The 12,317-nt window shown below is 44.1% G+C and overlaps 1 protein-coding gene across 3 annotated transcripts in view; it reads right to left on the reverse strand.

The window, feature by feature from the left end:
* CDKAL1 (CDKAL1 threonylcarbamoyladenosine tRNA methylthiotransferase) overlaps nt 1-12,317 on the reverse strand; it is a 338,705-nt gene that overhangs the window by 19,220 nt on the left and 307,168 nt on the right. For all 3 annotated transcript variants that reach the window (XM_077353032.1, XM_077353031.1, XM_077353034.1), the window contains exons 13-14: nt 2,305-2,388; nt 579-743 (exon numbers count right to left, since the gene is read on the reverse strand). In XM_077353032.1, the coding sequence (XP_077209147.1) occupies nt 579-743; nt 2,305-2,388 (249 nt within the window). The remainder of the gene's footprint in view (nt 1-578; nt 744-2,304; nt 2,389-12,317) is intronic.

Raw genomic sequence — 12,317 nt, forward strand, 5'->3', positions numbered from 1 at the left:
GCCTAATTTGCAAATGGGTTTTCCACAGCCTCTGTGATTCCTTCAGGCTGGTCAGTCGTAACCATCAGCCCCATCTGCCTCTCATCCACCACATTCCTCTTGTCTTATTTCAGTGGTTGAGCTTTACTTAGTGACACTTGAGAATGTGGATAAGCTGCTTGGAAGCCATACAGATCAATGTGCCATTATGTGTAAAAACAACGCCATCAACCCTCTATTACTTAAAAAAAAATCTTGCCTTTAATTCCTCCTATTGAAGAACTGTGGGGGGTGGGGGTGGGGGAGGCTGTGTGCAGAGTTATTCCACCCCACCCACCCAATCTAGCACCTGTTGTATTCCTGAATGCAATGGGTTTGGCCCCTAGTAACAAAATAAAGAACAAGGTACAGCTAGCAGTGTGCAAAATAAATCTAGGCACATTAGTACAACATCTTTAAAGATCAGATTTTAAAGATATGAACATTTCTAGAAATGCTAGGCCCACAAAAGTCCACAACAAGAGAAACAGCTCCGAGGCTTGCAATGCTTGCATGGCTATTTACTAGAGTTGCAAAGTCTGAAGCAGTCCTTTACTTACCTCTGTTAAACCAGAAACTTCTCCCTTGGCTAATGGTGTAGTAATAGATGGGCTGAACACTCTGGCATCTGGAACCGGCTCCCCTTTCATAAAGTGTTTCCCTGCTTCATAGATGTCCACTTCCACCATTTTACCCATGAATTCAGGCTTTTTGGGCACAAGAACCTTTAAAGAATAATATAAAATTTTCTAACTGGGATGATTAAGAATGCTTTTTTCCCCATTCAGAAATGAGAACCGTAAACAGAAATCCTTCAAAATTCAAGTCACTTGGCTGTAGTACGTGAAAATTTAGCAAGATCTTTGTCTTACCTAAACCTATGCAGAATTAGATCAACATTTCAGTCCTAGTGCTTTGCAGGTGTATGTTAAGACACAATTAGATGTATAAAAAGTAATATCTGTATGGCACCAATTTTACCCTCTTTTAGATTTCCCATTACTCTCCTGACAATGTTTTTATGGTGCTTCCTACTTTTTTTTCCTAAGAAAGTTACTGGGTGTTTATGTTTCAGTACGCTATTTTTTTGTATGCTTTTTAAATGACCATGAGACAAATCACCATAGAGAAAAGGCTATGAAATTTAGCCTTGATACTCTGTCTGCTGCCTATTGTAAATAAGCATTTGTCCTCCTGGAGTGCTTAAATCTGCTTCCTTCAGAGAATTAAGCCCTGGTGCAACTGCCCCCCCCCCCTTCCAGGAGCAGTCAGCTGTGCAGCATATTGATTGGCTGGGTGTTGTGACACTCACAAGTCACCAACCATTCTTCTACCACAGTAGTGCTCCAACTAGAAGCAGAACGGATTCACATTTAATTAGATGAACATGTCAGGTGCCTGGAATTTATTTATTTATTTCAAAAATAAGCCAAAGGCCTGCTTCAATTAATGCTGAATCAGGAGCCAGATTTGTTTGTCACTACAGAACAGAGGAGGGAGAAGAGTTCATTCTGCTGAAGAATAAAAGCTTTCCCTGAAGACTTCAAATTTGCTTAGAATCTGAAGAGACTTCCCTAAAGTTGTACAATTGAACTCAACCAACAACCCCAATAGAGGAAGGGCTGATCCTGCGTTGAGCAGGGGGTTGGACTTGATGGCCTGTATGGCCCCTTTATGATTCTATGAAGGGGGGGATTTTTGGAGATTCTGCTCTCTAACTGTAGACCGCTACGTTCTACCTCTCACAATTCCCAAGACCCCCAGGAAATGTGGATTGCACTAGGAAAGAGGGGAAAATAATCCATCCCACACTGTCTCCTAGCAGTCCTTTTAATCTCACCTGGATTAAATCATACGTATTGATTTTATGTGTTCCAGTTAAGTTTCTATGATTACAATCTTTGATTCATAGTTAGGATTTGAATTGGTTGTTAATAGGGTTTTATAAGGAGAAGAATTGGTTTTTATACCTTACTTTTCACTACCTGAAGGAGTCTCAAAGTGTCTTTCAATCGCCTTCCCTTCCTTTCCCCACAACAAACATGCTGTGAGGCTGAGAGAGCTCTGATAGAACTACTGTGAGAACAGCTCTGACAGGACAGTGACTAGCCCATGTTCCCCTAGCTGGCTGCATGTGGAGGAGGGGGAATCAAACCAGGCTCTCCAGATTAGAGGCTACCATTCTTAACCACTATACAATGCTAGCTCCCTTTTAAATGCAGGTTTGAATGTGATACGCTTCAAAAATTGAAAGCCCCATGTCCCCCACTCCTTATAAAAGAGTACCTGTTCATAGAATTGATTATGGCCAACATAAAACTTGGAGTCAAATGATTCTTCTGTAACCAGAACTTTCTGTCTCTCCCCAATCTGTAGGTAAAAAAAGACAACCGTAGATCAGTGAAGAGGTAAAGCCATAAATTACTTAAGGAAGAAAGAAGTAGCTTAGAAACTTCCTGTGCTAATTAATACTGCTGTCTGGATAATTCATCACCCACTGTTAAAATGTACTTCCTTAAGTTACCCGTAGAACAGATAACGAAAATCTATGACTGCTGGAGATTAACTAGCTCTGAAGTCATGTAGTATCATTTCTTTTAACGCTCACTTTTGTCAAGTTTTTTTTGGTGCATTTCAACAACAGGCATACATCAGTGCAACATGTATGTTTCCACTGTAGCACCTGTGATTTAAAATCTGATGCTTTGTGATGCATTACCTATGTTCAAGGTTGCTGAAACAAAGTAGTGTGTCTTCTGTATACACACACACACACGTACATTTGGGAAATAGGTTATTAGGGTTTAATAATCTTAGCTGGGGCCACCTGCCCACTGGGAACTGGGAAACATTAAACAAGCAGAGCATAAATTCATACATCAAAGAAACAAAAAGGGCAAGAAGAGATTTTCTTTTAATGTCCTCAATGGAAAATGATTATCCCGTTGGAACAGCCTAAAACAGTGATTCTCAACCTTGGGGTCCCGACCCCAAGTGCGGTCATCTGGCCCCTTCCGCAGGGTCGCCAGCAGCCAGCAGCTGGCGGCAGCAGTAGCAGGTGGTGGCAGGTGACAGCAGGGGGCGGAGGAGTCACTGGCCGCCTCCACACTGCCTCGATTGTTCTGCGCCTGCCCCCCTGCCCCCGCTGCAGTTGGGATTGCAGCCATAAGGCGGTTGAGAACCATTGGTCTAAAGGGTGAGCCTTTAACCACACACTACTAATGCTTTTATAGCTATTGCCTCTTTTCCTCATCTACGTATTTCGTGAAGGGAAATGGGTACAAATCAGGATTGCTGTACATTTTAGTGGTAAGCTGCCATGCCCACCTTTGAAAGACCATTCAATTATGTGTGCAAATATAAACACAAATTCACAATGATTCTGAAGTGATTTTATGTGTGTGTGCTTTTTAAAGGAACTGACCATGATGCCAGACACAATTATCCATTAGATCTACCAAGCTTGGGGCAGAGCTAAACCAATCAATCTTTATCAACTGACTTTTCCTACACCCCTTGTGTAGTCTTACAAGTCTGAATTCTTCACTCAACAATTTTTTATGATAATTCCTAAAACGCAGATCTAAACGTCCCACAAGGTTTCAAGTTTCTGGTGATAATAAATTGTCCAAAATCTCCTTCCATGTTTAATGTCACACACAACGTATAACCTATAATCTTCTTACCGATGAGGCACTTGGTGATAGAATGGCCATACGCATTAAAATACAAAGTGCACTCTTCTGTTGGAACATTTTGCCCTGAGGTACAGGCCTTATTTGGCAGATAGGTGCTTGGTATGGCCTGTTCTAGAGCAGGGGTAGTCAACCTGTGGCCCTCCAGATGTTCATGGACTACAATTCCCATGAGCCCCTGCCAGCAACTGGCCATCTAGTCCAACCCCCTGCTCAACGCAGGATCAGCCCAAAGCATCCTAAAGAGAGATTCAAGACAGAAAAGCAGACCAGTACTACAAAGCATCTGCCTCAAATGGCAAAATCTAGATATATCTAAGCTAGCACATTCCCATTTCACAGGTGGGGTTCTTCTTCAACAGGCATCTTTTTCCTAAAGATATGGGCCTGTACTGCCAGTCTGAAGATCTTCCCACCTCTCGGGATGCCCCAGGCCTAGCTGCTCTTACGGAATAGTCACAGAGGGTCGCAGCTGGCTTGAGACAGGTAGTGGAGAGATCACAGAATTTAGAATTCCAGGTCTAGCCAGGGACTTTCAGGGAGTGTTGCTGACAGGCCACAAGCTAAAACTTATTTTTTTCTGACCCTCTTGCTTAAAAGAAATTGCTGGTAAATACTTGATGCTAATGATAGGCAATATTGCATTACCATCACTGTGTAAATAACATAAACAGTTTATATATGAGTCCAACACAAATGCACAAAATAATATCAGAAAGCCCCCCCCCAATGGTTTACAGTCGCCTTCCCTTTTCTCTCACCACAACAGACACCCTGTGGGGTGGGTGAGGCTGAGAGAGCCCTGATATCACTGCTTGGTCAGAACAGCTTTATCAGTGCTGTGGCAAGCCCAAGGTCACCCAGCTGGCTGCATGTGGAGGAGGAGCGGGGAATCAAACCTGGCTCACCAGATTAGAAGTCCGCATTCCTAACCACTACACCAAACTGGCTCTCAAATTGGCTCCCTACCCATCTGAAATCTGGTTATAAAATCAACCCCAGAAGTTCTCTGACTCAAGCAGGCAGAACCGAAATACTCAAAAATACTTAAAAAAAATTAAACTACTGTTTCTGAATGCATTATACTTACTTTGTATATGTGTTTTATTGATGTTAGTCACCCCGTGCCTATGTTAGGGAGGGGCAGCCAATACATTTTATTATTATTAGATAGATTAATAATAATAATAATAATAATAATAGTATAGGGTGAACAATTTTAATACTGTGCCCTGTTCATAAAGCTGCATACACTAAGCCCATGCTTGCTTTCATTTAGCACTGAAGAACTGTCCTAGGCAACAGATGTACACAGTGCTGAGCGCCATCTTTTCAACTATTTCTCTGCCTGGCTGGAGGCTAGAGAATCAGGAAGGATTAAATAGAAGTCAAAGAAAGAAGGCTTCAATAGCTTCTAGTTAGCATAACAAAAGGAAGTGCCTCAGTTGTTCAGCATTGGGCAATGCATCTCATTAACTGCAAGTGAAAGAACTATTATCCCCCCTCTGCCCCCCCCCCCAAATACTGTTTGGCACAGAGCTATATTATATCAGAGAGAAATAGCATGGCCATTGGAGAGTTTCTGCTTTTGCAACCCAGCAATCCTGCTTCAGGGTAAATAGCCCGCTTCCATTAGTGTGCACCTGCATCTGACTACTTCATTCTGATTTGGTCTCCTGCTGTGAAAATGTCGCTTCTTCAAGCATACACAAGCCCCTGAAATGCAGTTCATATGAAAATTATATTCAGAGATGTCAGCGGTGACCTAAAAATGACAACCGGGCCCAGATCTATCTGCTTTCTTTTCAATTCTGTTATGTTGTGCAGATCTGTAGTCCTTTTCTGTTGCTCCTGGTTTTCTACGATGGTGCAATAAAATTTTAATGGCGTTTCAAAGCTCTACCTGGTTAGGCGTTCAGCAATTCTACAGGAAAATATATTTCATAGCTATCAAATCACAGAGATGGCTATTGGAAACCCTTGCAAGGATGCTTAACATTTGTATACTCGAAGGTCAAAAATTTACTAGGAAGCATTTCTCTCATAATTCCATGCTGAATAATTGCTTAATTGTTTATTTCACTGAATACATAGCAGGAAGACACGATATTACCTTCTGTATTATTAATCTTCGTCCATATATCCCACATTAATCACATCTTGGTGGCCCCACACAGATGTAATACAGCTCCAATGTCTACCCAGGAACGATTTTATGGACTTAATGGGCTCTAGCCCCTATCCCCTTTCATTTTGGCCACTCCTCCTCCTTCAATTTTGAAATCAATCACAGTTAATATCACACAGAACTAATTAATTGATTTCCAACAACAGGCTGTTTTAAAAAACAGCAAACACACAGATCTTCATGTAACACTAATACAACCCCCAAAGTGCAAAGGAAACACATGATACCACAGGATGCTCCTGGTTATCTATTTAGTCCAAGGTTCAGCTGTGTTGTGAGTCAGTACAGAACAGCACCATCAGGAAATCATGCTAATTTTTAGTTGCAATACTACTTCTCTGTGTTTCTACTGGCCATAAGAGTGACTAGGTTTCTCCTGATGGACCAAGCCTTCCTGCACACACCCTCTCTCTACCCCATAAACATCACCCTTCCTCCAAGGTACAAACAACAGAATATGCAGTTCGCTTTTCCTTTCTGTAAACTCACAAAAGCACAGCTGAGGTAAGGTAGGATGAGAGTGTCTGAACAGTCCAAGATTACCCAGCAAAGGTCATGGCAGTGTCGGTATTTGAAACTTGGTTTCTCAGATCTAATCCACTACACTGTTTTGTTTTTATTTATACTAGGCTGCAGTTGCAGGAGAGAAGTCTTCATCAGTTGTCAAGGACATCCTAGGGTCCAGTTATTGAATCCACCAGCTGGAATATAGGAGCTAGTGGAGGCCTAACATCTGAGAGTTTTCACTTACTGGAAGTCTTGAAGAATACCATGAGTCCACATGACACTCATAGACTCAAAAGCCCAAGGGTTATACAGCATCCAGAACTATCACTGGAGAAGCAAACTGATGCAGCTGCAAAAAGTCATTCTACCACCTACACCTCCATGTTGGTCCTCCATGTTGACTTCACTGATCTTGGCCATGTGCATCCAGGTTATGGCTACATTGAGGCTAGGTTACTGTAATACACTTGGTGTATTACAGCCAGCTTGGTGTAGTGGCTAGAAGCGCTGACTTCTTATCTGGCGAGCTGGGTTTGATTCCTCGCTTCTCCATATGCAGCCAGCTGGGTGACCTTGGGCTTGCCACAGCGCTGATAAAACTGTTCTGATTGAGCAGTGATATCAGGGCTCTCTCAGCCTCACCCACCCCACAGGGTGTCTCTTGTGGAGAGAGGAAAGGAAAGGCGACTGTAAGCTGCTTTGAGACTCCTTCAGATAGAGAAAAGTGGCATATAAGAACTAACTCTTCTTCTATAGGCCTGCCCCTAAAGACAAGTCAGAAACTCCACTTTATTTATTTGTTGATTGATTGATATTTCTATGCCACCTCTTACAATTAAGATCATCACAATATAAAGAATAACCCTTAAAAAAAAACACTGGATATGAGCAGCAGCATATCCATAAAACAGAAGCAGCCCATTAAACAAGCTGATAAGATAAAACCCCTAAGTAAAAGTCAGGGTAAAAAGAGGAATTCTAGCCTGGCAACTAAAAGGAACTAAAAGGAAGTAAAGTAGGTACCCAGTGATCCTCAAAGAGAAGGGGAGTTTGAAAGCTGGGATATCGCCACAAAAAATCCTCTATCTCTTGTTAGTTAAATGTAGAATATTGCAGCCTGGTTACTGTCAGGCAACAAGTGGAACATGTACATCATGCCTATTCTGCAGACACTTCTTTGGTTACTGATTGGTTACTGAATTCAGTTCAAGGTCCTGGTTATCACCTGTAAATCCCTGAATAGCCTTGGACCCACATACTTGACGGGACTGCCTCTCCTTCTATCCAAAGCTTTAGAAAGGCGCTACCCTCTCTGAACAGGTAAGATCAGTCGCTGCTTGTTCACATGCATACTCAGTGGTGGACCCTGAGGAGGTCAAGAAGTCTCCCCCACCCAACACACACTTCAGCCATTGACAAAATATGCAAAACTGGAATGCTCAAGACAGCATTGGGGAAAAAATAGAACTGTAGTAGAATAAACTGTCCAGGAGGGCACCTTTAAAATGGAATAGGGCTGTAGTCCATGGCAACAAGTACAGGTATCATCTGCTTTTATTGAATCTTGTAATCTGTTTCCAATATTGTTTATAGAATACCTTGCTTAAGGTAGTTTGCTGTTGGCATTGTTTTCATCGATTGCTTTATACTGTCTGATTGCACTGTTTATATTCTGTAATCTGCCTTGAATCTCAGCAAGAAAGGTAGGAGTATAAATAAAATGAATCTGCTTTGACAGCCCCAGTATCTTGGGTGTTCTAGGACATCTCAAGAGATGTTGCTGTATTTGGTAAAACTCCATTCACTGTGTAAAACAAACATACAGAAAAGGAACTATGCATTGTTTTGTTTTTAAAGAATGTGAAAATATAGAATTGTAAGTAAGCCGCTTTGGGAGACAATCTAGCTGAAAAACTAAGCTTAAAACAATAAATATGTAAAAGACACAATATATGTGGAATGTCTCCTAGGGGTGTGCGCTAAGGAAAAAATATTTTCAATTTCTTACCTTGTTTTGAGGGCAGAGATTTTTTTTTACTGTTTCAGGGAGATACTTCAACAGGTTTGTGGCTGCTCTTTTATCACACAGAGTTCCTATCCACAGAACCTGTGCATTTATGTTAGGGATGTAGGGCCCTTGCCAGGACTTTGTCTCTCTGAAACACGTTTTCTTTCCTAAGTTCACCCCAAACCCTATCTGAAAACCAAATAAAAGCCTGGCTAAGCTGATGCTCTTATCTAGACCAACAACATCTCCATGTCTGAGGGGAGAAAAAAAACCCTTCAATTTTTCGTCACCCCCTTAACTGGGACCTTCCAGCTAGTAAAATTCCATAGGCTCCAATTGGCTAACAAGCACTTCGATTTGTATGGATCGGTTCAAAACCCCAGCAAAGAGGTGGGACTTTTACGCATGATTGCCACAACGAGATACCGCAAAGTTCTACTACAGCACTCCTGTTTACTTTCATAGGGCTGGTGAAAAATTTCCTGCTGGTCTTTCATCCTCAAGAAGGCCCATTTTGAAAATAAACAATGTGCTTTTTTTCTGTCAGATTTGCAATGAAACTGATTTGCCTTGGGAAGGGGGGAGCATATCTATCAGGTTGCATGCGTCTGACATTTTCACTGTCAACTCTAAGAATAAGCTGCCCATCCATCCCGACTCCCACAAGACACTCACGCTTTCCTGGTCTTTATCCTGGGTCCCGCCCGGGTTCTTAAAAGTCCCGCCAGTCAGTCTCCTCCCTGCCCCCCAGCCAGCAGGATGGTCGGCAGTGGCACTCTGCCCTGGCTGACCCTGTGGCTGGCCTGTGTAGGCGCACCAGGCAGAGGCCCGCCCGCCCTCAGCCTCCACCTGACCTGTGCCAACGCTGTGCAGGCACACAAGATGGGCTTGTGGGAGAGGTGCACAGGAGGCGAGGTGAGCCCAGTCAGAAGGAGGGAGGCCGCCGCTGCCACCATACTGCTGCCAGTGGCGGAAGTGGCAGCACGTCCCACCTTACGGTCCCTTAATTCTGGTCACCTGACCTAAGAAGAGACTAAAAAGGAAGAAAAAAGACAGCAGAACGATGACAGATGACATTGAAGTGAAGAGTTCTGCAAAGCCTCCAACTATTAATAGAGGGTAAAATTTATAAAATTGTCATTTGCAGGTTATGATGTTAAATGTCTAAATGAGTGATTCACGCATAAAGTGGCCTAAAAAATACTGAGGGCACAAGAGGTCACAAGAGATCTTGCTGTCCAGAAAACAAAGAATAGACTTGTGTTAGGGGGAATGTACAGATCATACAACTGGCTGAACAGCCAATTTTCAAGATCTGTTTTTGAAGCAGGCACTGTGGAATGCAACGTAATGCTCCATACATGGAATATATGGAAAACAATCTGTCCTGAAACAATAACTGGAGACAATGACAACTAAAACATGGCAGGAGTCCTCTGACAAAATTAACGAGAGCAAAGAGTTAATTGAATGTCTGTGGACAATTTTCAAAATAGACCCAGTGTTGATACATATAGATTCAGATTCCATTAATGGCATAAATTCATAGGTGCATAAGATCAAAATATAAATTAACAGGTAGAAAATGAAACAATTCCCCACTTGGTGGAATGAGCTCCCAGAAGAGATCAGGGTCCTGCCAGAGCTAAAACAATTTGGCAGGGCCTGCAAAATGGAGCTCTTCTACCAAGCTTTCGGTTGAGGCCAATGAAACAACTCTACCAACTAGAGACCCCAAAAGGTCCTCCCACCACCAACTGCGCCTAGCAGATGTACAGAACAACTCCTGACCCGACAACAGTCTCAGAAAGAGCTGAATTACAGGTGTAAAATTAACAGTTACATAATTATAACATTACTTGGAGCAAAGGGGCGAGCGGTGGAGGTACCCTGTGGGGCGGGAAGGGCTGTCGCCACATCGTAAACAGGGTGGCAGACCTTCTCGGGTCAAGCAGGGAGGGGAAGGAACCCCTCGCCAGGCGTGGTCTCTAGGAGCTGGCGGGTGTGGTGGAAAGGGCAGCAGTGGCGAGGGGAAGCGACCCGCCACCAGGCGCACTCCTTGGGAGCGGACAGGTGGGGCGGCAAGGGCTGTCGCCGCATTCTGGCAGCAAGCGGGGAGGGGAAGCGAACCTCTGGCAGCTGCAGTCCTTGGGAGCTGGCTGGTGGGTGGTGAAGGGCGTTGGTGGGCCAAGCTGAGAGGGAAAGAGACCTCCCATCGTTGTCGTCCATCAGGAGGTGGCAGTCGGGGTGCGAAGGGCTCTCTCCGCGGCTGGGAGGCGGTGAGAGCCGTTTTTGGGTGAAGCAGTGTCAGAGAGGCCCCCCCCCCCGGCAGGACACCTCAGGAGCTGGCAGTGCTTTGTTGTTGGTTGCTGGCATTGCTGCGGAGGCGTGGAGAAGGGTGTTAGCTGTCCAAGCACCCTCTTCAGGGGTGAGGAACCTTCTGGGGGAGAGGCAAGGCAAGTAGCTGGTGCTCGCCTGATGGAGGCGGGCGCTCCAGGGGACGGCCCAATCTGGATGCGCTCAGGCCCACTGGAGAGGAAGAGGTGGTCGGACCGGTGGTTCCGGTCTCCCAGACCGAGCCTGGTCACCACCCAGACAGGGGCCAGCTAGATGGCTCTTTCACAAATATAAGAACTTATGGTAAGGATAATGTTCTACTGTTAGAAATGTTAAACATTCATAATCATAATGCTTTCTCGGTATTTTATTGTTAGGTGTGAAGTTGTGTCCGACCCATCGTGACCCCATGGACAATGATCCTCCAGGCCTTCCTGTCCTCTACCATTCCCCGGAGTCCATTTAAGTTTGCACCTACTGCTTCAGTGACTCCATCCAGCCACCTCATTCTCTGTCATCCCCTTCTTATTTTGCCCTCAATCTCTCCCAGCATTAGGCTCTTCTCCAGGGAGTCCTTCCTTCTCATGAGGTGGCCAAAGTATTTGAGTTTCATCTTCAGAATCTGGCCTTCTAAAGAGCAGGCAGGGCTAATCTCCTCTAGCACTGACCCGTTTGTTTGCCTTGCAGTCCAAGGGACTCGCAAGAGTCTTCTCCAGCACCAGAGTTCAAAAGCCTCAATTATTTGACGCTCGGCCTTCCTTATGGTCCAACTTTCACAGCCATACATTGTAACTAGGAATACCATAGCCTTGACTAAACATACTTTTGTTGGCAGGGTGATGTCTCTGCTTTTTAGGATGCTGTCTAGATTTGCCATAGCTTTCCTCCCCAGGAACAAGCGTCTTTTAATTTCTTTGCTGCAGTCCCCATCTGCAGTGATCTTGGAGCCCAGGAAAATAAAATCTGTCGCTACCTCCATTTCTTCCCCATCTATTTGCTAGGAATCGAGAGGGCCGGATGCCACGATCTTTGTTTTCTTGATGTTGAGTTTCAAGCCAATTTTTGCATTCTCCTCCTTCACCCGCATCAACAGGCTCTTTAGTTCCTCTTCACTTTCTGCCATTAGAGTGGTATCATCTGAGGTTGTTGACATTTCTCCCTGCAATCTTGATCCCGATTTGTGACTCATCTAACCCCGCATTTCTCATGATGTGCTCCGCATACAAGTTAAATAGGCAAGGCAACAGTATACAGCCTTGCCGAACTCCTTTCTCAATTTTGAACCAATCAGTGATTCCATGCCCGGTTCTCACTGTTGCTTCTTGACCTGCATATAGGTTTCTCAAGAGACAAATAAGATGCTCTGGTATTCCCATCTCTTTAAGAACTTGCCACAATTTGTTGTGCTCCACACAATCAAAGGCTTTAGCATAGTCAATGAAGCAGAAGTAGATGTTCTTCTGGAACTCCCTAACTTTCTCGATGATCCAGCGTATGTTGGCAATTTGATCTCTAGTTCCTCTGCCTCTTCGAAATCCTGCCTGTACTTCTGGAAGTTCTCGGT

Source organism: Paroedura picta, chromosome 9, assembly GCF_049243985.1.
Source record: "Paroedura picta isolate Pp20150507F chromosome 9, Ppicta_v3.0, whole genome shotgun sequence".
Classification (NCBI taxonomy): domain Eukaryota; kingdom Metazoa; phylum Chordata; class Lepidosauria; order Squamata; family Gekkonidae; genus Paroedura; species Paroedura picta.